At 47.1% G+C, this 27,219-nt stretch overlaps 2 protein-coding genes across 2 annotated transcripts in view; one reads left to right on the top strand and one right to left on the bottom strand.

The window, feature by feature from the left end:
- LNX1 (ligand of numb-protein X 1) overlaps positions 1 to 9,098 on the top strand; it is a 47,071-nt gene extending 37,973 nt beyond the window's left edge. The window contains exons 7-10 of the mRNA XM_026033546.1: positions 4,586 to 4,763; positions 6,133 to 6,325; positions 7,593 to 7,751; positions 8,195 to 9,098. Of these exons, the coding sequence (XP_025889331.1) occupies positions 4,586 to 4,763; positions 6,133 to 6,325; positions 7,593 to 7,751; positions 8,195 to 8,330 (666 nt within the window). The 3' untranslated portion in view covers positions 8,331 to 9,098. The remainder of the gene's footprint in view (positions 1 to 4,585; positions 4,764 to 6,132; positions 6,326 to 7,592; positions 7,752 to 8,194) is intronic.
- Positions 9,099 to 9,543: 445 nt separating this feature from the next.
- The window catches only part of FIP1L1 (factor interacting with PAPOLA and CPSF1), a gene marked incomplete at its 5' end in the record, with an annotated part of 30,945 nt that continues 13,269 nt past the window's right edge, over positions 9,544 to 27,219 (bottom strand). Inside the window, 8 exons of the mRNA XM_026033630.1 lie at positions 9,544 to 9,863; positions 10,574 to 10,711; positions 13,064 to 13,283; positions 18,437 to 18,492; positions 20,269 to 20,323; positions 20,777 to 20,803; positions 24,831 to 24,984; positions 26,070 to 26,163. Coding sequence (XP_025889415.1) covers positions 9,716 to 9,863; positions 10,574 to 10,711; positions 13,064 to 13,283; positions 18,437 to 18,492; positions 20,269 to 20,323; positions 20,777 to 20,803; positions 24,831 to 24,984; positions 26,070 to 26,163 — 892 coding nt within the window. The remainder of the gene's footprint in view (positions 9,864 to 10,573; positions 10,712 to 13,063; positions 13,284 to 18,436; positions 18,493 to 20,268; positions 20,324 to 20,776; positions 20,804 to 24,830; positions 24,985 to 26,069; positions 26,164 to 27,219) is intronic.

Below are 27,219 nucleotides of genomic sequence, written 5' to 3'. Positions count from 1 at the left end.
GGGGGCTCTCGGTGGCCGTGCGAGCCCCCAGGACCGGGCAGCACTGGCCCCCTGCTCCCCGTCCCTGCCCGCTCCATGGTGCTCCTGCTGCGGTGCCCCAGCTCCCCCAGCCATCCTTGCTCTAATGCCTTGCAGGGATCCCTGTAATAACCAGTGCAGTTGGCAGCACAGCCAAGCAAAGACAAGAAATGCAGGGAGGAGAAAACCGGGGCACAAGGCAGACGCGCTCTGGTCAAACGCACGAGGGTTTTAAAGAAGCGAACAGTGCAGCAAGAGCCATGGATATGCCCTTTCCTGAGCCTGCGTGCTGTTACCCGTTGCGACAGGCACAGGGCAGGGTGTGCTCTTTKTCCCTGGTGGGTACCTGGCCTCCTGCGGAGGGGAGCAGCGGCCTCTGAGAGGGCTTTGTGCTTGGTTGTGCTGCTTCAGKGCAGCCTCAGGGGCCGTCACCTGCCCTTTTTCCAGTGGGAGCAGCGAGAGTGCCATCCCAGGGGAAGCACATCCCAGAGCTGGCACTGTTGTGAGGGACCGAGGAGAGTGAGAACAGCAAAGAAGAGCCCAGAACCCTGTGGAAAACAGGAGCCCCCTCGGACAGTTCACACATCCTCCCTTGCAGAGGGCAAGGCAGCACAGTCCTGCCCATGCTCAGGACAGGGGATCTGTGTTAGATAGAGGCATGGTTTTAAATGGGATTACTGCCACTTTAACCAGATTAAACRGTTGCGTGGAGGTGTCCTCGCTGAGGGAAAGTGGCACGGGATTACCTGTCATTACACACCGTAATCCCATKAGATTCCGCTTACTTTGGCCGTACGCAGAGACCCCCTCGCGGGAGCTGAACGTGCTGCCTTCGCRGGAGGGACCTCACGCTGATGCCCTGGGAGCCGGGAGCCTGGCCCCATCCTCCGGCTGYGCGGGAGGGCTGGATGGGGCCGGCTCCCCACGGGCACGGCCTTGGGAAGGCGCCGTCGGAATCCCGGAATCCGGGTGGGCATCGCGCTGTGCCCTCGAGGGGACGCGGGGACTGCGCTGCCCACTGCCCACAGAGCAGCCTTGTGCCGCCCTCCGCRGAGCTTTGCAGCTACCTGCTCCTCCTTTCCTTTCCTTTTCTTCTAACTATTCCATGTTTTTATGTGTGGGAAGCCACGGTTGCCTCTGTCCATCTGTTTTGCCTTGCTTTTGCCTGCAGTCCCAGCCCTTACCAAGGCGGGACTTGGTGGACAGGGTTCTCCCAGCAGCGGGGCCAATGCTCGGCAGCTCCCAGCCGGCAGTGAGCACTGGAGCCTCCTGGAGCATCCGCCAGGCATCCCSCCCAGCCAGCAGGGATTCCCTGCAGGATAGCATGCAGCTCGGGCCACTGCTCCCTGGCTTCTGGGGGTACTCGGAGCACCTCCTGGCTTGACGACATAGATCTGATCGTTGGATACCACATGGGACTCGCTGGGAACATGACTTGTTTCCAAGTCCGCACTAGGTGCCCGTTCTCCCCGCCATCTGCCAAAGCTGCTGGATGGGATTCATGGTGCATGGAGTGTTGTTTGTGGGAGCTGTCGGGTTGTGGGAGCCCGCATTGACATCGCAGCGGTCCCGTCAGGGCTGTTGGGCCGTGTCCCAAGGCCGTGGAGGCTTCTGGCCTGCCACAGGGCGCCGGCTGCTGCGCACGGCCGCCCAGCGCCGCTGTCGGGAGGCTTTCCAGGGAAGATCGTGGCCAAAGGAGGAAACGGGAGCTGTTAGCAGCTCCCTTCAGCTTTGCGTGGGCAGTGGAGGGCTTGTCTCGGGCAGTAGATCATGTAGGAGCTTCAGGCACTGCAGGCTTTTGGTCTGACACAGGCACCGCTGGAGCACAACTTGCCCTTTCATATGGCATGAGCTCGTCGCTTGCCGTTTTGCTGAAGGTGCCGCTGAGCAGCCCTGGCAATTCAGGGTCCTTCAACGTGAAGCTTCCGTGGCCTTAAAGCTGCATTTCTCCTTGAGCAGGCCCTGGTGCAGGAATAACGCTTGCAAGAGCAGGCTCTGTCCAGGTCCCTAATGCCGTGGATGCTCCTGCGGAGCCCGACAGCATTCCCTGGCTGCGCTGGCGGGAGGTCCCTCCAGGTGCATGCTCTGCTGCCATCAGGGGTCTGCACTGCCGCATGGCCTTGGGAGAGAGACTGAGAACTAACCTGAGTTGTTACTCACAGGAGCCGCTTTTCCCTTGAGCTTAGCCCAGGAAGTGGCATCAATAAGCTGCTCTCCACTTGTTTGGAGTCACTGGGAGCCTTGCCATTAACTAGCAGCCTCCTTCTTAGCTGTAACTGTTCTGCTCCTCCTAACGAATTAGGTACCCACACGAAACCCTCACCCTGTGGCAGCCCTGGCGTGTGGCCGTGTTCAGCCCTCGGGTGAACTTGGCTTTCCAGGCAGGCCCAGCCGTGCRGCACGGCCACGGGCTCTGATAATCTGCTGCAAATATTTATTTCGCAGTAAGCTTACAGGAAAATAAAGTAGGGAAGAGGAAGGGGTGAACTGCTGTGTTTTCCTGCTGCTGACCTGTGGGGGCAATTCAGCGTGACAGAGAAGGACAATTGTTTGGGAGAACACGCACTGAAACACGGTCGCTGATAAACGCTGCCTTTCAGCCGGTGTCCTTATTATCAGTAGGCCCTCCAAGAAAGCCCTACGTGTGTTTACTAAGGAAGGTTTTACTTTCCTTTCATCACTGCTTTCCTCCCAGCCGAGGCACGCTGATTCCTTCCTATCGGCAATCCTGTAAAAAACGACGTGTGGAAGAGCAGCTTCCAAGGGAAGCGCATCCTGTGTGTCTGCGCGTTTGYGTATCGGCACTTCTGTGAGTTCTCGCTGAAATGTAAGATGGGCATTTGCTCCCAAGCACTGCTCTCCAAGCTGCTTCTTTCTGCACCACTTCTACAAAAAACAGAGCATTAACTGTTCATCAGGAGCGTTTTTGGTGTCTGGGATGCAATGGACGTGSCATAAGTTTTACACGGACTGTTTTGAGTTGCCAACCTAATTCTAATTTTGCATTTTGTTACAAAATCTCAAACTGCCCTTTTGCGGGAAGTGGCCTTCTCCTGCTGGAAAGCTGCTCCTTTTCAAGGGGAAAGGGACACTTCTGCACAAAGGCAAACAGAAGGATGAAACATAAAGCAAGATAAAGCTTAGTATGCACAAAGAYGGAACGACAATGTTTAGAGCATTTACACTACAAAGATAACGKTGGTATTTTGAAGTATTGAAAGAGATTCTAGAAGAGAATGTGCTCATYTCTAAGAAGAGAACGCTGAATCCCCTGCTCTACCATACAGAACCTCGACCTTTTTTCCTTCCTATTCCCATAAAACCCGCTTGCTGCTGCCTTCCCTCCTGCCCTGCAGGCAATGCCGCAGCCGCCGCGGGCCGCACACGGCTCCGGGCCCGGGAATCCAGGGCTTTGTGGGATCTCGGATTTCTTGGAGGAGATGAATGCGGCTGTAAACTAGATTTATAGCTCATTTTTTTGCGTATTATAAATGTGAGATCATGCTCGTGARCGAGAGTTTTCAAAATATATATTTGAAATGTTTTTAGCAGCATGTCTATTGTATCTACCTAATGAGTCTGGAATGGATGGTGCTGTTCCTGCAAGAGGGCTGGGATCGGCAGGGATTGGTGTCAGGAAGACGGCTTATAAAATACTTAAGGGAGTCAAAGCAGTTAATGTTTAAATCCAGATTTTCTGGAGGAGAGTCCCTGTCTCCTGAGGTTTTCCATAAAAGCGCTGGATGCTGGATTTCGGTCTAGGTGACACTGGGTGGCTGGAGCTTGTGCTGCCGCTGTCAGCCTGTGCTGCCTGTGAGTTCATGCCACCCTCACCTCCTTGTGTGGCCGGTTGTGCACAGGTAACACGTTGGGTTTAGCCTAAGGAATAGGGCTCGGATGGCTGTCCGCAGGCAGTGACCTCCAGAGCACAAGGAATAAGGAGAGCCCCAGAAGCCGCTGCCTCTTCACTCTGCAAGAGCCCCTCTCAGTTTCTGGGTTGAAAGAYGTGCTTTTCTACTGTATTTCAGCCAGCACCTTGTACCTTCTATAGCAACATGGCAATTGGGAATAGCAAGTGAAGTGTGTATCCACTCATTTGTTCCCCAGAGTTTCATTCCCTTAACCCAGGTGGGCTCTTTCCCGTAACCACACAGGTGATGGTCAGAGTGGAAGCAACCAGGTAAGAACTGTGACCTGACACCCAAAGATAGGAGGACTAATGGTGATCTTAGTATCAAGAAGAAAATGTTTGTTTGCTTCTTGGAAATCAGATTCTTTATGCACATTCCAAATGCCGGCTCCTTTTTCCATTAGTCTCAGGGGTGAAATAACATTTCTGACTTTGGTGGAAGCAGTGCCAGCCTTCTGGCCATGGAGTATGGATTATTTTGCTTGCAGCTCTGACTCCACAGGCCAAAGGATCACAGCCAGGAGCGGCGGGGGGCTGCCAGGCGCTTTGCTCTTCCCTCGGTGTTCCCTGGGGACTGCTCCTGGCAGCGGAAGGTGGCGGGGCTGCGAGGGGACGTGCCCGGACGCTGCATTAGCTCTTGCCCTTTGCCCGCCACAGAGTGCCTTGCACGCCGTCACCTGCCACGAGAAGGTCGTGGCCGTCCGGAAGGACCACAGCGAGTCCCTGGGAATGACCGTGGCGGGCGGAGCCACGAGCCGCGAGTGGGATTTGCCTATCTACGTGATAAGCGTGGAGCCCGGAGGAGTCATCAGCAGAGACAGCAGGATCAAAACAGGTAAAAGGAGTGGCCTCGGAGGCCTGCTTTAATTCAGAGGCTTCCTTGGAAGAACAGGGGGATGGTGAAAGAGCTTCAGACTCTGCCACCCTCGGCTGTCCCATGGGTTTCTGTTGGGACACGTCAGATCAGAGGGTTTCAAGTTGGCTATCAGAAAAGCTATAATTAGCAGCAGTAACTGTCCATGTGAAATGGGATATAGGCAAATTRAAGTAGGAGTTGCATTAATTTTACAGAGGAAAATGAGTTTGCACCCTCATCTCCTGGTTACTGAGAGCCTCACTGTGCAACCTTAATGTTTTCTTGATACAATTTTTTGTACTTTTCATATCATTGCTGACTTCCAAAGAGGTCCACAGTTAAAGCAGTAGAGCTGCCATCMCATATGAAGCCCTGCTAATGCCTTGTGGGTCAATATCACATCCAGAACCCATTCCACACCTCCGGCTGGGTCTGGAGCTAACCATGCAAATGGTGGCATTAACAGCATCTCSTCCTGCAGGAGAACAGGAGTGAGCTGAGCATGCGCTCCCGGTGGGTTTTGCAGGAGCTGAGGGGTGAAACTGGAAAGGTTGTTTYCCCAGGAGCCTCAGCCTCCTGCACGAGTGACAAGGGGCTGTTTGTTACACAGGGCCGCTCAGAGCTGCCCGCAGACGCACGGCAGGGCCGGCATCTGGGCAGTGCCGGCATCTGGGCAGGGCAAGAAGGACCTCGGCAGGGCCAGGGCCTCTGCCTGGCACGGGGCCTGGGCACGCAGCATCCCGGCAGGGCCGGCTCCGGCCCCCGCTGCGCCCTCGAGCCGGAGCCTGGCGCCGGCGACGTCTCCGTGGTCCTCCCCGTGACTGAGGGTGTCTCTGCGCCCTTGGCTGCGGCTGCTGGGCACCTGCTGTGGGGCTCCCCGGAGGGCATCTGCCCCGGGGCCGTTCCAGCAGCCCTTCCTGGTAAAATACAATATGCCGTTCCGTGACGGCAGCTTGGTGGAGTGGCAGCCGCCAGCCTGGGGAGTGCTGGGCGGGAAGCACCGTGCAGCTTTCAGAGCTGGCCTCCAGGCCCAGTGCAGAGGGCACTGGGTGGCTGCTTGGCGGGAAGCTCACGCCAGCTCCCCGTGTGTATCCAGAGGCGCAGGAGCTGCGGAGCGCGCGGCTCCGCGAGGAGCTGCTGCCAGGGGATGGGGMTCTGCCCCTGCTCTCATGCTCGTGGCATGCTCGCTAGCATATGCTTCGTGTTCCCCATTAATGATAACATTAACAAATGCTCTCATCAGGCAGCAAGTTCTTGGCCTGTTTTCACCCCGCCTGCTTTTGGAGGGGGAAGGGGGCCCTTGGAAACCCTCTCTGTTGCTTTTGCTGATGCCCGCGGTCGCTCCCAGGTGACATCCTGCTCAACGTGAACGGCACGGACCTGACGGGCGTGAGCCGGAGCGAGGCGGTGGCGCTGCTGAAGAGCACGAGCTCCTCCGTGGTGCTCCGGGCGCTGGAGCTGCGGGCGAGCGAGGAGCCGCGGGCGGCGCGCGACGGCGCCGACTGGGCGCCCTCCTGGCTCATGTGGCTGGGGCTGCCGCGGTGAGTCCCGCAGCGGCGCCCTTCCCGGCCGAGGGCCCTGCCAGGAAGGGTTTGTGTTTCTTGGCCGCGCTTCCTTTCGGCTTCGTGCGTCGCGCTGACTTCTTAATTAAAGCCAGGCTCCGTCACGGGCCTTATCTAAATACCTCCCTTTTGCGACCGGCTACACGTGCATGGAAAAACAGACACGTAGCTCCGCTTGTGAGGCAYGGGGACCCTCCTGCTCCTAAAAAAAACATCCCTGGCACTGAGGGGAGCAGGGGGAGACGCTCGTGGGGCTGTGGGAGCCCATGGAGGGCCCTGGGCTGGAGCGCCTGCCGCAGGCTGGCGAGGGCCCTCGCGCGGCGTGAGCAGCTGGCCCGTGTCTCCCTGTCACCTCCCTTAACCCCGACCCCGCCGAAGGAAAAAGGCACGGTTGTCATCCCCGGGAAGCAGCTGCCTTGTCGTATCGGCAAGAGGAATAAAAGCCGCCTCGCGTGCAGCCGCTTCCACGCGCCCACGGCCCCCGCCGCTCCCGGCTCCGTGCCCGCGGCTCCGGGACGCGTTGCCCAAGGCAAAGCACTTGGTGGGGATACGGCCTGTGAACAGGCAGGCCCGGCACCCACGGCTGAAACGTGTGCTCCCAGCTGCGGGAACCCCCTCTCCTCTCCCGTGACCCCAGGGAATGGGGGACTGAGCCTCCGTCAGGAGCGCTGTTCCTGACAGCAGTGTCAGAGTTCTGTGACTCGGCCGTTCYGGGTGAGCTTCACAATTCCTGTAATTCTGGTTTATTTCACTTGTCTCGGAATAGTTTGGATTCGACACGCACCTTGGTTCCTGTCTGCCATTCCTGTATCTCCAACTGCCCGTCTCTTACGGAACAGCTAATCACATATAGGCTCTTCCTTAAAGCTGCAACACAGCRCTGGCCTGTATGGGATAGACAGTGAAACGCACTTCCTAGGAATGTGTTTTCCAGATATTATATCCAGCCTCAGTTAAAGTATTTTTCGCTCTCATTTTCAGTTGCACCTGAAGTGCCTGCATTTCAGGTGCCTAGGAACCAAGTGCTTGTTGTTGCTTAAAGCCAAGATTAAGCAGGAATTATTTGTACTTCTGGGTTAACTGGTTGTAGGCTGCARTGGTACAGAAGGAGAGCACAGGGGTTGAAAACAGTGGAACTTTGATGCTGTTTTATGTATTCAAAACACTCAGCTATGCAAAGGCTGATGAATCATTAGTGAKTCATCAGCATCTAAAGCATAAGCCACTAATTAAACTTTTCTTTCAGGTATTTGTACAGCTGCAAAGAAATCATATTGCGGAGAAAYACAGCCGGCAGCCTTGGCTTCAGCATTGTGGGCGGCTATGAAGAGCACACCGGGAACAAACCCTTCTTCATCAAATCCATCGTGGGCGGAACACCAGCGTACAACGATGGGAGAATTAGGTAATGAGACCCAGCTAATGCACAGCAGTGCTGAAGTCCTGCTTACAGCCAGTTCATCGCTTTGTTTCCCACGTTTGCGTGAACACCATGTAGAGAAGAGAGAGGACTCACTGACAGACAMGTCAGTGTCCCTTAAAGGCTTGTGTGAGCTCGGTGGAGTGCAGACCTGAGTGCTGGTGCATGTAGAWATACGTTGAGTTCAGGAAAGCAGCCTCTCTGCCTTCCCCACAGAGAGGCTGCAGGTCTCAGGCCTAGGTAAGAAGATGCCTGTGGCAAGGTTGGAGGGAACCAGCCTGCAAGAGCAGCCATCCCTGGCTTAAAAACAGTTATATTCCACCCTCCCTGCCCCTCTGACTGAAGGAGCTGCTTTAGCTTTAGTATTTGCAAGCACTTAAGATGCCCCCTTTTCTAATGGTTCTCTCATCTCTGCCTTGGCTTCTCAGATGTGGTGACATCCTCCTTGCTGTCAACGGCAGGAACACGTCGGGAATGATGCACGCCTGCCTGGCAAGGATGCTCAAAGAACTAAAAGGGAAAATTACGCTCACGATTGCGTCCTGGCCTGGCACTTTTTTATAAAACAAGTCCTCTCCGACAGGGTGACAGGTAACTGAACACAGGAAAAACAAGGATGTTGCTCGTCCTCACTTTTTTGGGGGGGATCAAATGTGTTTATCAAGGAAAGGTTTGAAATTTCAACCTGCATGTCAAGAAAAGTCAAATTTAGGTAAGGAAGGGACAGGTATCAGAATCACTGCTGAGTGATTTCAGTTACAGACTTAAGTCTCTGCTTCCCATGTTCTTAAGTTTGTTTGTTTTTTTATATATATTTATAATAATTATGAAATTTAGGGAGCTGCGATAGCTCCTGTTCACCCCCTTTAATTTATAGAAAGAAATTTATGAATAACTTATGGAAAAATTCCCAACAAGCTCATGAAGTACTTTTCTAATTGAAAAAAATACCAGGTGAAGGTTTTTACCCAACACAGTACTAGCACTTTGATTATCTTGTACCTTTTCATGGTCAGCATGGAGCTGGTATTCCCCAGACTTTCAAGTATTGTTTGTTAGTCTGTAAAGCTGTGAATTAAATTATACTTCTAAAATTACTAAAAATAACTGTGTGTACTTGTACAAACATTATTTTCATTCAAAACCAAAAGAAGTGGCTCCCTTGGTAGCTTCTAATTATTACAAATATATTTAATTTTTTCCATTTTTTTAAAAATAAGTAGCACAGATACCATTCTGATTACAGTAGATCTTGACGTCGCAACGAATTGACTTCTTTAAAGCAGTTCTTTACTCTGCCAACTACCCCTATTTTGTGGTCTCTGTTTTTCCCCTTGGACACGAGCAAGGGGACGAGGAGGGACTCGTTACCCTTCACCAAGAGCACACAGCAGCCCTGCAGCCTAAAATGAGTCAGCAGCCTCCTCTGTTCCCCCCCCCTTTCTTTTTTCTGCTGCTGTTCCACTTCCGAACGAGGTTCTTGAAGTGTCTGGAATTGCTCCTGGGCCCGGTGGTGAAGGGCGACCTTTCAGCCAGGAGCTCCAAGGGCTTCACTGAGCACTCACCGCTCCACCTCCGGTGGGCACCCAAGTGAACGCAAACAAAGTGCTGCTGAACTCAGGAGAATGACCTTCCTCCTGCATTATTATAGGAAAAAAGAGACCATTTCAGTAAGATTTCAAGTCCTACAAACACTGCAAGAGCATCAATGCAGTCCGTAGATCTCGGATGGAATTTTCCTTACTCCTTCTTGAAAGACAAAGTCAGGCCGGGCAGCTTAACATGAAAAATCCATTCTTTTATTTCCAAAAAAACCAAGTAACCTTTGAATTTATACTAACAGAACAAGATTAAGAGCAAATTATTTTAATACCCAGAAAAATAACAGGATTTATAGTAATCTATTTCTGGCACTAATATATATGCAAGTAGGCAAAAATCACGCGGGCCTATTCGGCAGGGGCAGCCTCCGTGTTCTCCTGCTCCGGGGCCGGCTCGCCGCTCGCTTCTTTTCCTTCTTTGCTTCGCTTGGACTTTTTGTGCTTGTGCCTCCTGTGGCTGTCCCCTTCCTCGCTGTCGTGGCGGCGTCTGCTGTTGCTAGAAACACAGCGGGGAAAAGCCTCAAGCCGCTGCCCGCGGCGCAGCGGAGCCCTCCCTGCCCTATATCCCACAGCGAGTAGGGATGCCAGGGGCAGAAGGACTTCTCTGGTACCTGTCCCCTCTCGTGCTCTGTTTTTTACTGGGAAAGGTCTCCTTTTTTTTTTCTTTTTTTTTTTTTTTTGCCCACATATGTGACCCATATTCAAATTGCAACACTTTTAGTAATAGCATGTCCCTACCGGCATCCATTTAGAAGCTGTAAATCTCACTGGTCTTTTACCCTGAGTCAAGCTTTGTTTCAACCTCAAAAAGGATTAAGCTGAACACTTGTATGGGGTGAGCACCAGAGGTCTTTTACGTACTTGGTGGGCATCACTGCTGGTTTTATGCAACACTGCTGAATACTGGCTTCACTCTGCCTGCTGCCGACCCACCGCTTTTACCCTTCTGCCCCCAAATTCTTAACCTTGGCTTCCAAATCCTTAATTTTCGTTCACTAGCTAAGACTGTATTCCACGTGACTCAACATGAAGTTCCTGGGGCCAACACCTCGTCGCGTCTGCCCACATTTTAGCTGGCAGACCCGCTCCGGGCGGCACCGCTAAGCGCTTACAGGCGCTCCAGAAGACTCCACTTTGTTTGGGGGTCATTTTAAGATTTATTTTTTTAAACTGGCCGAGTCTTTCGTATCCTATTAAAAGCCAAACCTTCGGGACGACTTGTGCCTCGTGTCCTCCTTCTCCCTGTGCCGCCGCTCTCTGTGCCGGTCGTCCTTCTCCCTGCTCGTCCTGTGCCGGTCGTAGCCTCTGTCTCCGTAGTCTCGGTATCTGTAGCGCTCTTCATCACTGGGGCGGGGGGGGAAAGATCATTTCAGGGCAGAAACACCAATGCAGTATTGAAACAGATCCCTCCCCATACCAGCAGAAACGGCAGGAGAAACTTAAAGGTGTTTGGGGTTTATAAACATGCTCTGCCTCATGTGCTGGAGGGAGATTTGGGCTTTCTACCTTGCACACCAGGCTGCTGAATGCCCCTGGTCCCCAAAACTGGAGGAGGAAATGGTGCAACCTCTGCATGTCAAGCAGTTAGCTGCAACCTGTGTGTAGCTGTGAATGAAGCACAGGTCTAGTAAATTCGGTAGTGTTTTCTGTTCAGCTGCATCTCTCACACTTACTTATCAGCTCCTCTTTGAGATTTGCAGGGCAGATGGGGAAATGAGGTTACGTGTGGTGCATCTGACCTACTTCCTTACATCAGCTTCAAGAAAGAAAAAGCTAGAAACAGAGAACCTGACAGTTAAATACACTCAAATGCTCTGGCCTTTTAAAATACTGGTTTCTCTGCAAGTGGTCCCGAACACAGGCTGACCCCTGGAAGTGCCCGCCCCACCTCAGGTTACTGTGCCTGAAAATTCAGGACAAGCTACGGGAATAACGAGACTCCACGTTGGTGGCCATGCCCGACGTCTGGCTTCTCTGTTCCCAAGCACTGCCATGTATATGAAAACAAACTCAGCAAGGAATCACGAATAAGCCGGGCTGGGGGGATCCCCTGGGGTAAGCCCTGCCCAGCACAGGGCTTCCCTGGCTGGAAAATGCACCATTTCTTCTGGGCRCTGCTGACTGAAAACACAAAGAAAGCTCAAGGCTCATTTTTAAACCACATTTTGGTTACCCCAGTAGAGGGGTAAAATTCCCATTTCTGTATGAATTTAAGGAACACAATAGCACAAATATAGGCTCTCTACTTGGAAAAGAATTAGCACAAGCACACAGAGCAATAATTTCTGCACAATAAAAAGCTAAAAATGAGGCGATGTGTCACAACAGCGTTGCTTAAATTTAAACACAGGCCATTTAAGAAGTACTGCATGTGTGCAATCTTTTAAAACAGCTCACGGTCTATTCCTCGTAGCTGCTTTTTTCTTTTTTTAAGCGCATGAAATTGAAAATAAACCTTAATAATAATAATAAAAGAAGGCACAGAGGTAAAAAGAGGCCTGATGGTGCCTGYGTGGCCGGACGCTCGCAAACCTCTCGCCCCTTCTCTGCGACTCCCACCCCAGCTCAGAGCAGCTGAGGCCTCCGCGGCCCCGTGGCAGCAGCTTTGCTGCAGCTGCAGGATAATCCAGGCCCGTCAGGCAGCTGGGCCCTGCTCTTCCCCTCTTTTACAGCAGGCTCTGGCAGCAGCACCGAGGCTTTGCTAGGCCTGCGAGCCATTACGGTTCGTTTCGAGCACCCCTGAATGCCCCGGCTGCTCTCCGGCCCTCACTCCAGCTGTGTGGGAAGCAGCTGCCGAGACTGCAGGTTGGCTTCGGCAGCCCCAGGACAACACCGGCCACGTGCTCGGGGGAGGACGTGGCTGCACTTACCCGGGCGTCTGCACAAGGGCAAAATTCAGCCCTCCTGCCCCCAGTTTGGGCCTACAAGCTCATGATTATCTAGCAATACTTCCAGCTAAGTAATTCTGTCTCCACAGTGCAAAGCAACTAGTAAACACACCAGCAGCTTAGTAGCTATCGTGGACATTCTGCAAACTTGAAGCTGAGCAGAAAGCAGGAGGCAAAGCAGTCAAGGTTTGCTCCAAAACCCTTTGCTCAAATCCTGAGCAGTTTGGAAGGACGTGGCAAGCCCAGAGGCCTATGGAGTCACAGCGAGTTCAACACGACCCGCTTCGTACTTGTGCACACCAACCAAAGAACAGTGACAGCTCCCTCTTTTTTAAAGGTAATTAAGAGAGCTCACAAAACAACAGAAGGTCTGCCTTAAAAAAGGGTTCTTGACCCCAAAGTAATAATTTGTAAGAGGCAGGACAAATTATTATCCAGCCAGTTTAGCCAATAACGATTTTACTAGCCAATAATACATTAATYAAGGTCTAATGTTGCACCACAGTGCTCTCGGCACTGCAACAGGCACAAAAATTCATTCAMTATTTCTGTAGCTTTTTCCAGAACTCTACTATTTCTAACGACTTCTGAGGTCCAAGAAGAGAGCCAATTACCTCCTTTACACAGAAGCTTAAACCGCAGCTYTCATGGGCATTCCAAGTTTAACCTGTGAGGCGCTACTGCCCGGTTCGGGCGTCTACTTTTGTTTTCACCCTTCTGCTTTACACTTAACACATTTAATTAGGGTTTCCAGCAGAAAGCCCAGSTCGGAGCAGAGCTCGACGGCACGTCGGGGCGCTGCACCCACCTGTTGAACACGCTCGGGGTCGGGCTGTGATCGCGGTCCCGTTCTCTGTCCCTGGTTCGTTCTCGATCGCGGTCCCGCTCGCGGTCCCGATCCCGGTCCCGGGATCGCTCCCGGTCGCGCTCCCTGTCCTTCTCTCTCCGTGCATAGTAGTCCCACTGCTTGCTGGTGTCCATGAGGCTGGACCAGGCGGGCGCGGAACCTGCAAGGTGCGGAAAGGTGACTAAGAAAGAGACGCGGGAATTAGAAAGAACAAAACCAGGTTCCACGTGAAAACTGCAACACTATTCATGCCTGCAAGCTCCTCCAGTGACATGCTCCAAACTTTCACATAGAAGTTAATTGTGAGCAAACTCTGCTTTATTTTTTCCCCCTCCCATGATGCTAATATATCCCTCTGCCTTGTTATCTCATTTATATACTCATTACGAAGATATACAGGAACAGGATACACAGGAACCACAAACCAAGAATGTCTAAATTCTTAGGAACCAAAACACATTGCGCAAAGCTTTGCTGGAAGCATCTGACTTTGTGCAGTCAGATGATTTTTGTCTTGGGGAAACAGAAACCCAAGCAGCAGCAGAAAACAGAACAGCCTTTGAAACACACTGCTTCTGGAAGCACAATTGGGAAAAACAAGGGAAAAGGATGCTTCCAACTTTATATTTAGGTGCTAGCACTTTTGTGCTCTAGAATAGCTCCCTGAAAGCACAGCTTGCTGCGACGCTCCGTGTGCTGTGCCCTCGYTCCTGCTCTGCACGCTGCTTTGCCAGCTTTGCCCATTCCAGCCCGTCATCGCAGCTATACACGTCTCTTGCATAAACGCAGCTTGGGGAGAAGAAAAACCCTTTCCCCTCGGACGTTTTGCCTTTAACTGATAGAAGAAACAATGGGGTGAAAGGCCCAGCAGCCCAGGCCTCCTGACTCTGAAGGGAGCCCTGGGAGAGCACGGGACGAGCGCCCGCCTCCGCTGCGCTCTCCAACTGGGGATATATCCCAAGGAACCACGAGTCTCAATGGCCCAATTTCCCTGGAAAGAGCTCTCCCTCACAGGCTGCCCCGCTGCTTCCCTAGCTACCACATTAGGAGGGAATTCCCCCGGYGGGAATTCCTGCAGGCCCTCAGGCACCAGCAGCGCTCCAGCAGGGAGGATGCTCCAGGAGGGAGGATCTGCTGGAGGATGCTCCAGGAGGGAGGATCGGAGCGGGCAGCGGGGCAGGAGCGCGAGCGGCCTTGCTGGAGGGCGTCTCCCCTGGAAAGCATCAGGATCCTCCTCAAAAACCACATTTAACCTCCTTTTTGCTTTAGCCAAACACCCCGTGACGTTTCCCTCCAGGGCTACGGGGAGAATAAGGAGTTAACAGAAAAAAATACSCTGGCACAATAGCCTGCTGTTCATCATTGTGCCAAAAACTGAGATTCTTCTAAGGAAAGCGGCCAGAAATAGCAAAAAAACAGCTGGGCTTTAAAGACAGCTAATTTCCTTGACGTGCCGTTATGTCAACACCACACGTACGCTCTGCAAGGCCCGGCCGCAGCGCTGGCTGCTGCGTGTTCGGATCTGCAGGCTGACCTTCGCTTTCCTTTAGGCACATACTACCAAACAAATTATTAATAGCAGCATAAGCTTCTAAGCTGAATTCTGGTCACTCCCCCACATCTGCAGTAATTCCCATCAGACCCAAGTATGTCATTCCCATCGGCGTGGCCTGAAACAAACCGTTTACTTGTTACTCTGAGAACCAGCAGTTCGGACACCTAACTTGGCACCTGTGATTATTCTCAGCACGCAGGGCAGCTTCAGAAAGTTTGCTCTGTAACATGGACTGGTATTTCCCGGGTTTGCTAGGTGGAATGAAGCAACTTTTAGCATCTCTTTATGGATTTTAGGATCCTTCTAATAACTTTCACACAAAGAAAATGATTTCCAATATAATATAACGCTGATTTTATTTTTTAAATAGGGAGGGAGGAATACTATTGACTTTCAACCGTCAACAGTGGTGGAGACAAAAGCCCYATTTTCTTATTTTTTTCTTTAAATGAAGCTGCATGCTGTCACAGTACATTGGCAAAGTATTAATATATCTTCTTTTTGTCTCAAAAAATACTGTCTCTGGAACTGTTCTTGTAATGCTAAATTTGCTGCATGTTTTCTGGATACAAAGAACATGCAGAGCACAGAGTGAGGGAATACTTGCGGGAACAGCCAGGCAGCACACAACACCAGTTGTTTCTGGCAGGCCCAAAGCAGTGCCTTATACTGAGAGCTTAATGAGACTAAAATGAGACTAAAAAAAAAGACCGTATTAAGGTCTTGCTGGATCACAAATGGACTCAAAGGCGAGCTCAAGAGGCTGTTATTTGATGCACACAAGTGCAAAATTCCTATTCCTGGTGCTATAGATTAAGAGTATGGCTTCACTCTGCGAGCTCCTCAACAGACCAAGCGGCAGAGGGAGCGAGGCCCGGGCCGGGCGGCAGAGGGGCTGCCGGGCCGCGCCAGGGCGGCCGCTCTGCCCCGCGGTTGACACGCTCCCTTCCTGGGCAGTTCTGGGCCGGCCACCCGTGCCCGGGCTGGCAAAGAGGCCAAGGGGGTGCCAGCTGGCTTGGCTGCAGACCCCCTAGCAATCCTCACCGTAGCTACCATCCCGCTGCCCCTCCGAGCCCTCGGATTGCCCCGGATTTGCCAAAGAGCAAATCCCGCGGGCCGGGGTCCCGCGGGCAGGTCTGGGCTGCCGGGTCGAGACAGCGGCCGGGGAATGGCTCCTGCTCCGGCGGGAGCCCGCGGGAGCTGCCCGTGGTGGATGTGCCCCACATGCCCCGGGCACGGGCCAGGAACCAGCCCCCTGGAGCAAAGGACCTGGCGGGGCAAAAGCGCCGCCCGCGCTGGCCCCGCACGGCAGCGACGGGAGGAAAAGGGCCAGGACTTAGAGCCTGTCTAAACGCCAAAAGCTACCAACTCCAGACTACTCTGCTAGAATGATTTTGGATTTAGGAGGAATTTCACTAYATAGTATTTTTAGCTCAAGGCAGTGATGCTCTATGTACCTACGAGGAGCTGGCTAATTAATATCCCAAGGTAATTAAAGGGTTCTCACTCCAAGTTGAAGATGCTGCCGTACCCATTTGATGACTTTACACTTCTAAAAAGAAAAATGTTTCTTCTGTGAATTTGTATGACCTTACAAGAAGAGATATGAAGGAAGGAGAGATACGAGAAGGAAGGAAACGCTCAGCTCCTGAGCCGTATATGCAAAAGCTCATGATAAAAATACCCAGATGTTCTAGCAAGACTGAAGAATCCCAGGCATCATCTTCAAGTTGTTAACTGAGGGAAACCAAGGTGGCCTGTTCTCTCAGACTGAGTCCAAAGCCTCAGAAAATACTAATGCCAGGGAGAGTTCAACACAAAAATGACTAACAAAACCAAGCAACACATAAAAAATGCCCAGACTGGACTAATTTAATACATCTTAGGGGGTCTGTGGTTAAAGCATTCAGAAACAGCACCAGAACTGGTCATGCAAGTTCTCTTAGTCTCTCCAAGCTAAACTCCACGAGTTAAAACACATCATATCTATTTAGTTCAGCCTTGTCTTTCTGCAGCAGTTGAAATCAGCTCCAAAGCTCTTTCCTYAGTGGTGAGCACATGCAAACAGTGGGAAACACAGCAAGCAAGACGAGCATCTTTCTTGGGTGAAGAAAACCAGCACGAGCAGCACTTCCCCAGCATAACCCTGCTCTTCCTTTAGATAACCCTCTGCGGGGCGGGGAGGGAAAGGGGAAGAAAAGGAAATCCCCTAAGTGACCTCAGAAACTGGTGGTTCCAGTCTCCAAAGGGAAAAGGGATCCAAGAGAATGACAACAACCGGAGAAGGAACCTTTCCAAGAGTGAGCACTATGTAATTCTCTCCTCCAGCTGAGCTAACCCTCACCTCGGGGAACAAGTCTGCCCTGCCTCATGGCCAGGATGTCAGGGGAAAGGAGAGCAGGAAACACCCCAAAATTCCTTAATGCTTAAAAGAAATCAAGGTTTGCATGCAAAGATTCTGACTAAATCACATCTGACTTCCCTCCTGAAAAATTCTGACTAATATCTATCATTTGCTCTCTGAAAAGTAAATATATATATGTGTGTGTGTGTGTATATATATATATATATATATATATGTATAAAATATACAAAGAATGGCTCCCTTCTCAGAACCAGTGTCAATCCTGTACTCCCTATAACCATACACAGGCAAACATCAATTTTTAACCTGGCCCCAGAGCTGGCAGAATCATAATAGCAACCAGATTTTGTGTATGGGCATGACAGCAACACATCTCCCCAACACAGATTCTGAAGTGAAGAACATCTTTAATTGGAGACTCTGTGCTCGATGCAATGCACATACTAGTGCCTGTAGGATGACTTTAAAAGTCAGTCCTTTACAAGGCAGTCTTTACTGGATGTTTTCAGATGTAAAGGAGACATGTTTGCTGAAGTCATTAGCAAAAAGGAAACCTGGGGTAGGCAATATACCCAAACATGTCTCATTTACGATTGCTTGCCCCCCCATTTACAGTTGCTTGCCCCCACTAAGAATTACTTAAAATAYGTAAGACTCCACACATGAAAATAAATAGTTAAGTGATGAAGAATATTCTCATGTCAATGAMGTTTCATTGGTTGCTCTATAAACTGGAGTATTTAAGATATTTAAGAAACAAGTTATTCAAAAATCTCATTTTGTGCATCTTCTCTAGAGACTTGGGAACATTTTGAGGGGGACCTTACGTGAACGTTTTATCTATGCTGCACATCACTTATCTCAGAAGTGATCAGAACTTACACATTGGCTCCTTCTAGCATCTCAGGTCCAAATGAACCAGGGGCAGGGAGACAGAAAAGCCAGCCTGGAGAAAAGGGTTGGGGGTTTCCTGCACCCCTTTGGTCTCAGGAGGTCAGAAAGCTCCTGATGTTTTAGTCCTGCCATCTCTTCTTGGCTCAAGCAGCAGAGCTGCATGTGAGATGCCCTCTCTGTCCATTCGATTCCACATAATGCAATTGCTTTTCAGCTCACTTTTACTATGAAATGATGACATTTTTCAGCTGCACATTTTGCCCATATCCAAAAAAAAAAAAAACCTATTACTTTTGCAATAAGCTAAACACACAAAACAATAGTATTTACTAGCAGCTGTTAAATTATTTACCAACAGCTGTTAAGAACAGCAGGTATCCGGTCACAGTAGCAGACCATGAACTTTCATAATGAATTGCTGGAAATTGCTGTTTAGACTCCCAGCTAAAACCTGGGCAAGTATTTCAAGCAATTTGAGCCAGCACTAATAAAAATGTCCCAAGCCAGTAAATTCACTCACCGCTGCCATATGAAAATGCGCGAACAGAGCGACCATCATAGCCAGAGGAATGTCCGCTGTCGTAAAGAAAGCACAGGCAAAATTCAGTGTTATCACTGAGGCTCTTGCAAAGACAGATCCAGAGCTTCTCTTTGACCTCTCAGAATTCTTCTCAGCACGAAGACTAAAAACAAGTCTGCTTAGATAGTTCCTTAARCCTTCCATTTTAAGCTTCCTTAATTAAGAAAGTCTCTCAAAAACAACTGTGTTGACTTCATACTTAAATTCAAAGGCTGAAAATCACTCAACACTGCTTAAAATTTAGAACAAAGAATATCTATGGCTCGAAAACAATACTAAAATGTGAACCATGCTATTGTATTTTTCACGTATTTTCTATTTCAAATGTTGYTTACATCACTGGAGGTTTCTGCAGCCAGACTCAACTTTCTGTTGCTTGGAAATGCATATGTTTGTGAATGAAACCATTCTCAATCTTTCTGTTAAAAAGTAGGTATCTGCGCATATCTAAGAACAGGTGGACTTCAAATGTGTAGTTCTATTAATAAACTCTTAAATTAACCACACATTTTCTCAACTGACTCCTTTCAATGGCAGCCAACTCAAGTAGGTAAAAAAGAGAAAGGTTAAAATGGATGATAAGAGCATAGGACGTGATTCAAACGCATATAATTCTTTGATGGGTTTTATCACTTCCTACATAACTTGAATGCATTGTCTTTGCCATTTTTAAGTGTTATTTTTGCTCTCAATGGCAGTATTGCATTAAAAAGCCCCATTACATTTAATAAGCTTTGGATTAGTTTAAAAACAAACAAAACAAAAGGCTAATGAAGGGCCAATGCASTATGTCAGCAGTTAAAAATATATAACAGAAATGTTGTCCAAAAACCTTCAATAAACTTGATTAAAGAYTTTTTTACCCCGTATTTTAGAAAAGCCAGCACAGTGACTGATGCTTAACTGTCAGAAGCAATGGCCACTCACAGCAACTGTGATAGCAGAATAACTTTGAGAAAATCCTCCTCTGATTTAATTCAGAAAACAAGGAGGTGGATGTGTTTGGTGCGTATGAAAGTTATTTTGTTATCACATAAGGACAGCTGGATGTCCTAAGGACAAGGAGGATTTTCTCAGAGACCTGGAGCCATCACCCTGTAGATGCACGTTAACTTGTAATATTGAAGGGAGAGAGATGTGCAACTTCCTCCAGGGATGCTGGAAGGATTGGCAAGAGGCTTCTGCCTCCTAACGTGAGCCAGTTGCTCTCATTTTGGACTAAGGCAAAATATAAATAACGTCCAAGGGCTGCTGGGTCTTGAAAGAACAAGAAACACAAATTTGGRTTCTGCAAACTCTGCTATTTCCTGTAGTCTATGAAACCTGGGCCTGGGGCCAACATGTTTGTTTACTACATGTTTATCTTTATACAAATAAGGTATTTGTATAAAAGGATGTTTTAGTTGACAACTGTAAGATTCACTTAAGTCTTCAGACACTAAGGAACATTTTAACAATCTTCTTCTTAACTTTGTTCTTAAGTCTTGGCATTGATACAGTGTCATCACTCAACAAAACTAGTAAGTAAGTAAAAGAAACCTACTCAAAAGAATAAAAGAAATAAAAGAATATTCTTTTAAGTAAACTACTCCAAAGAATATTGAAACCAGCAGCGCTTGTGGAAAATGATTGTGAGATTCTGAAGCCATCTCCTTAAATTCCAAATAAAATGCATAAAACACTGGGTAGTGTAAGAATGCTTATTAATACCGATTTTATTTTCATTAGAGAGGACTGATATTGCTTTGTAAGATTTCAGAACAAGTAATTACCTTTCTATCGTGGGTATGAGGGAAGGTGGGGGACCACCAGGTGGGGGTGGAAAGCCTGTAATAATTAATCAGAGAGAAAAGAGAGAGAGAGAGAGAGGAAAAAAAACACTATGTAAAAACAGGCTACGCATACAAAGACAAACATAATGCATGTTATTTTCTGGGCTTCAACTCAAATAATTCAAATCAACTAAATCATTCTTAAAATATGCATGAATTGAGAAGCRTAGGAGTAACTACTGACACTGTTCTGCAAAACTATTACAAGAATGGAAGGGGAAAAAAAAAAGGAAGCTCACACCTTCTAAAGGCCTGTCAGGTAATTCTAGTAATCAAGAACATTATTTTTTTTTTTTTCTGTTTTGCATGAAAATAACTGTACTCATCCCTACACATATCTTTTTGTATTTATGAATTTTTATCTGAATATATCTAAAAGGAATTTGTACAACAATTGAATTTTATTTTAATTAACCAAATGTAAAAAAAAAAATCTAGTTAAGTTTACCTGGTGGTGGCACTGTTATTGGTATACCTAAAAGACAACAAATAATATTTCAGTTATAGTAAATATTTTTTGCTTATTATCTATAGTTCTAAAAATCGTATTAAGTTATCACAACACGTACAATCAAGAAAAATAACTTATTTTGTGTGTTCTCAGATCACAGAATTCCCACTGTCAAGGTGCTATGCAAGCCCTGTGGTAACCAGAGAATTTTTTTCCAAGTTCCAGCCCTTCAGGATCTTATTTCATTAGAAGTAAAAACGACAAAAAAAAAAAAAAAAAAAAAAAAAAAAAATTCCAATTCTCCAGAGTAAATGTAAATCCCTAACATGTTAAGCATCTAGAAGGGAAATAACATGCTATCTGGTCTATCTTAAATGCCGTTACTAGGTGAAAGGAAATACAATTGGCCAGGACGGACAGAAAAATCATGTCAAGAGAAACATGACATTTTCCCTCAATGCTACACCGTACTGCAACTAATCATTCAATTGCTACTTGGAGATAAAGAAAAAYAAATAAATAAATCAGGACTCTGTTCTCTTGAGAATACCTAAGAGGAAAGTGTTCCTTAGTGTGAGTACATTCAAAACTCATTCTCACTCTTGGCTTTCTTCCTTGCTTATTTTTTAAGCAGGAGGAGAAACTTCTTTACTTACAGGGCAATGGGTTCAGTCATTTAGTGGAAACCTCCCCCAACTCCACAAGACCCCCCTCAGCTACCATTACTGCAATATATTTATGTATTTTATATAAGTGGGTTTTGAACTGAAATGCACCCGAACGAACAGAAGCTCCTCCAAGGGGCTCTGGACCAGRTTTAAGAGCAGGATGCGCTTTGGTGGCATCTGCAGAGCTTGACTACTGTGTAATTTACTCTTCTCAGTGTTTAATTCATGACAGCTTTCCATTTCTTCAACAAAAAAAAAGGGAAAGACTTTTGGCGATAGAGAGTCAAGAGGCACAAAGCCCAAATAATGAAACTTAAATCCCTAAAGTTCAGCTTCAGCTTTCTAATGCCGGAAGAGCGTAATTCCAATTTCTACCACTAAGCTAAGGAGACTGATGGAAAATTATCTCAGCTGAAAGCCAAGATACTTTTCTGTGGCATAATAATGTGGATTTAGGTGTTGAAGCGTTAGGCATGCATCTTAAAAAACTATAGTTTGAGAATCCATGGGAATCATATGCCATACTCAGCACAGGTGAAGTTTGAGATTGTACTTCCCAAGAGCAGCTGGCAACCAAAAATAACAGCCCCACTAGGCTGAAATGATGATTTTACAGCAAATCAAGTAGTTCTCCCTTCCCTCCAATCTTTCCTTGTTCATGCTCTTACTATCTTCTCTTAGAAGTAACTTGCCACTTCCTCTGCCTCCAAATCAACGGGCACTCAGCTCTGCAAATACAGGTTTAATTTCCTTTCAGAGCTGGCTTAGTTGTTCCGAGTCTAACTAGAGGCTTATTAACCCGGGGTATAAAAAGCAACCTAAAGTATGAAATTGCTGCTGAGTGAGAGCAAAACCAAGCAAAACACTGCCTCATTTCTTGCAATGCATGCATTAAACCTGCTTATCAGCTCAAGGAGACGATTTAGTGCAGGTCTCTCTGTGACACACCGCAGTGCCACAAAGATGCACCCGGCCTAAACCGAAACATTCTGTCGTGCATTATCACGAGCACCAGTGCAGTGTTTTCCTGTGGCTCATCCACACGCTGCAAGATGTGCTCGAAGCTGCTTCCAAGACGCTGTGCACCATCCTAGTGAACTCGAGACTGGTCAGGGTTTACCAAGCACTGAGGAGCACGGCCACACGTGCTGTCCTTGTGAGCAAGGAGCGCAACACAGGCTGCAGCAGCTCAACAACACGCCCGAGCTTAGCAGGGCCCTGGGACAGCCCGTGGCAGGGAAACACAGCTCGGCTTCACGTAGGAACTGACTTCGTCACCGGCTAAGCCAAGTCTAATTCTCTCTCATTTATCACCAGCTAAAACGTACACCCTGAAGCCTGCTGGGCCTCAGCAGATGTGTGGATGTACAATCCCTTGCTAGCTGGACAAAATGTCTAAGCAGTTAAACTTCCCCAGAGTCTGTAACTGAAGTTTAATTCTGCAGAGTATCTTTTTTAATCACAAATACATGTTACATTTAAACTACTATGTTCTTATACCAAAATAAATGAAATAACCCTCAAGGTCTGTTAAAGAAAAGCACCCATATTACTTAGACTYAAGTCACTCCAGCACAAGAAAACAAATAAACAACATATCTTTACTATAGCAAATTACAGTGATTTCCTAGTAAGCATTTCAGAGTTTTCTGTGTTTGGCCCTTTGAATAATTCCAGAACTCATTCCTCAGAAAAGATCTGAATCACAAGAGTGAATGAATTCAGAACAAGAGACCCAACTTCAAAGCAGGATCCTTTTTCAAAGGGGCTTTTGGAGGATGTTTTATATTTGGAATACTTAAATTTTCTGGCAAGTGGTCCCAGTTTAATATTGGGTAGCAGTGGGTTTTTTTCCTCCCCCTCCAATGAACCTAGGAGGGATGGCAGGTTCTATTTTAGGAGCAGCTTTGAAGATAAAGAGCTGGCAAGAGCACAATTAAAACACAGGCCCGAAGAAACCCAACCCTCAGCTCTGCATCGTTCTCTTCAAGCCTACGTGAAGCACGGAAGGACATTGAAGGAGACTTTCTGCACAAGTGGACGCCATAAACCTGTCTGCAAATCACAAGACTGGAGCCAAACCTGCTGGCTGCATCTGTAACACACGTGCATTTCTTTTTCCACATTTAAGCCCAACAGGTGAGGGGTCTCACAGCACCCCACAGCACACCTGAGTGACAGCACTGCACTAACTGTGCTTGTGGGGGGGGAAATCCTGTCAGGCTTTCATAATATACAGTTCTGTAACACAGCAGTAGCACATTCTCTCTACAGATAGCCCATCTTTACCTTTATGCATATAAAAGTGGAAGAAAGCATAAAGTGATTTATTTTTTTAATGTTTTCCCCTCCTCTTTGCCAGGCTGCACCCCTTGGCGTGTGACGGTCACTGATGAAAGTCAGAGCTTGCACCAGTCAGCAGGAGGAAGCGGTTTTAAAATCAGCAGCAACTGAAGAAAATAACTTCCTCCATGAGAGGACTTGAACACTGCAAAGGCCCCCCCAGAGCCACTGCACAGAAAGAACAACGTCGCTTCCTGGCTCGTGCATTAGTATGAACAGGCACTCCAGGAAGATTCCCTGTGCAAACGTGAGAGATTCAGAATGCAATGAGCAAGAGGAACAAATAAGGAAAGGGTGGCCACCTTAGATCAGTCTCTTCTATCTATAACTGTATCTTTTATTTCCCTACTGTGACACTCCTCAAGGTTCTTTTGGCCTAAGTCTTGGAGATGACACCACTCAGCTAAACTGCACCATTTGTGCAGTTTCTTTGTGCCTTTGATGAAGAAGGGTAAATTGCAAAGCAGACAGAACCATGAGAACACGTCTCCAAGAGCTCTGACTGCTCCAAGCACCACAGGTACAGGCTGCTGAATAAAAACAGCAGGGGCTGAACAAGATCTGACCAAATGGCTGCAGCAGAAAAGCAATTCTTAGCAGACATTTGAGAATTTGTACACACTCTGAGGGCAGGGTGGAATTAAAGCACAAAGTCATAGCTCATCAATTTTCTTGGTGCAAACTTTGGAATAATTTGTTAACATGTACCTCTCAACAACATTAAAGACAGGTCAAGTGCAAAAAGCAACTTCTCACTTCAGACATTGTYAAGGATGCAAGACCTGACTTGTCTTTACGCAATTATTTACGTTTACTGTCCGAGTCTTTACGTAATTTTTTGGTACTTTTGACTGTTCTCACTGAGAAAGTAAAGACAGAAATTTGTTTCTGCCCTCCAGATCTACGTACAGAAAGAGCAGAACAAAAAATTCTGCAATTTTGCCCATAGTCAAACATGCAAAGAATATATATCTTGAATTCACAATCATCAAGGAGCACTTTCATTTCCCACCCTCTACAACATAACGTAGGACATTTACCTGGTGGGGGAATCAGAGGTGGAGCAGTACTGACAGTTGGAGGGGGTGGGAGGAAAGGAGGTGGTGGAAGGTGGGTAGGTGGAGCTCCTGGAGGGAAAAATGGAGGTGGCTTGGTAAAATTGTCTACTTCAGGGTTAGATCGTTCTGAAAGAACCTGTAAAATATCAAACTATAGTTACAATTGCTATGTAAAAAGGGTAGAACATAGGTTTCCTCTCTTTCCACTTACTCTATCAGGAAAGCATTACTTATGCTCCTCAAGAGCCATATGCAGACAGCACAGATTACACCTATATCCCTGTGTTCAGTGTCCTGTACTCCTTAGGCACCTTTAAGGACCCAGAAACAGCTTGTAGGAACAATTAACATAAGATTTTATAGGGAATATAGTCATCTAAATATGGACTAAAACACCATCTTAGATTTATTATTTTTCAAAAGAAAATATTTTTAAAAAATCAGTGAAAATGGCATGAAAAACTGAAGAGTTTGAACTGCTTGAATTCAATACTCTGAATTGATCACTTGAATTACTTGAATCATTCACACTGTGAGAAGATTAGTTGAGGGGGAAAAAAGCCTCATAACCCAAGAGCCCTCATTGCAGTGTTTTAAATACAAATGCTACAGTCTCTTAAAACCTTCACRGCTTATCTTTAACCAAGTTGGCATGGAAATATGCAGGTATAACACCAAATATCTGTCATTCTTCTCTACAGATATGTCAAGAAAGAAAAAATTGTATTCCGCAATGAGTTTAGTTTTTATGAGTTTATGAGTTTATGTTTTTTTCTGATAATAACCCAAGACCATAAAGACAACAGTCATAAAGACTAATCTGACAATTTATGGAAAAGTAATGCAAAAAAATGTACTTTCAGCTATTTATTCCTCCAATATTTATATTTCTTTAAATGAACTTGTGTTGAGTATTAAGTGTCCAGCTAAGGTGAGGGATGAAAAGATACTCAGTTTAAGTATAAGCCTTGTCTAACAGAGCCAATACTGTCTCTGAGGCTGTCAGCTTGTAATATTTTGCTTCAGTGAAGTGAATACTGAATATGAAAATATGTATCTTTAAAAGATACATCAACTATTTCATCTTAATTGTCACAACTTTCTTCCTGAAATTAAATTTCTTCTGTATTTCTGATTTGTACACATTACAGTGTTTTATTCAGAAGGAGAAAAAAAAAGCCAAAAAAGTCAAAGACAGTGTGTAAATCTGCAGCATAAAACCTGTATGTTGCTGTTCTCATTAGCACGCCGACGTCCTTCCACCCTGCTGATAGTGATGGTCTGGCCAATGACATCTATCGTGCCAGATAATCTCCTGCAACACAGAACAAACCAGAATCAGTAACCAGCAGCACTGAACAAACCCTCTCATGGCACTGAGGAACGGCAATTGTTCTTTATTCTGTATAAAAACGAAAGCCACCAAGTTTCTGAAGAACATTAAATGTGATAAACGTCCTGAAACGGGCCAAGGGTGTAGAAGCAGCAGTAAAGACTTCCACATGATGAAGGGGGCCTGTCTGSACGTTCTGTTTCCATGTCCTTAAAGAAAATAAATCTGCATTTTTTTGCAACTGATGAAAGCAAGACAGAAGGAACAATACAAAGAGATTATTATATTCTTATTAGAGTGTATGGTAAATAGAACTTCTACAAACATATAAACAATGAAACAGTTATTCTTGTGGCTTTATGCGCTGCCGTAATGACTCTTCCTGTTTTATTCTCCACTGCTAATGATCATTAACACTCTATTTGCCTGTTTTAGGCAAGGCTAGAAAAGGAACTGGTATTCTGGGAAGTTGCAACAATTCCAAGAGCTCTTTCTGAAATGGTAGCAGGCAATTTTTCTTTTCCTTCTCTAGAAAAGCTAAATTGATTTCAAGTCAACTGCATCAATAAGACAAAAGTACAAGGCCTGACCAATTTGTCTGGCAAGAGAGGGATTTCTTAAAAAACAACCTGTTTGYCTCCATGAAAAAAATGTTTTTGTCACACCTTGTAAAATAAAAATTATTTGTAGTAATTTGTACTACAAATATTAATTTGTATTAAAAGAAAGGTAAGATTTTCTACAGACACACACACACACACACACACAAAAAGGGCAAATGCAGTAAGCCATGAGGGATGCCAAACACGTCAAAAGGCTCCACACCATGATTTCACTTTCCTCTTCAGATCACAAGTCCATAGACCTTGTTCCCACTTTCTGGTGCAAAGCGAGCACTGCCTTTAAAAAGCACACAAAAAAACCTCAAGAATTCTTGGCCATCTCTTTTTGCTCTTCTTTTCTCGTGGAGAAAAAAAAAAAAAAAAAAAAAAAGCAAAGTGCCATAATTCTTTTCTTAATAGATAATGCCAAAGCGTA

Source organism: Nothoprocta perdicaria, unplaced genomic scaffold, assembly GCF_003342845.1.
Source record: "Nothoprocta perdicaria isolate Ctin4 unplaced genomic scaffold, notPer1 scaffold_13, whole genome shotgun sequence".
NCBI classification, from domain to species: domain Eukaryota; kingdom Metazoa; phylum Chordata; class Aves; order Tinamiformes; family Tinamidae; genus Nothoprocta; species Nothoprocta perdicaria.
This window is presented reverse-complemented; position numbering and strand designations above follow the sequence as displayed.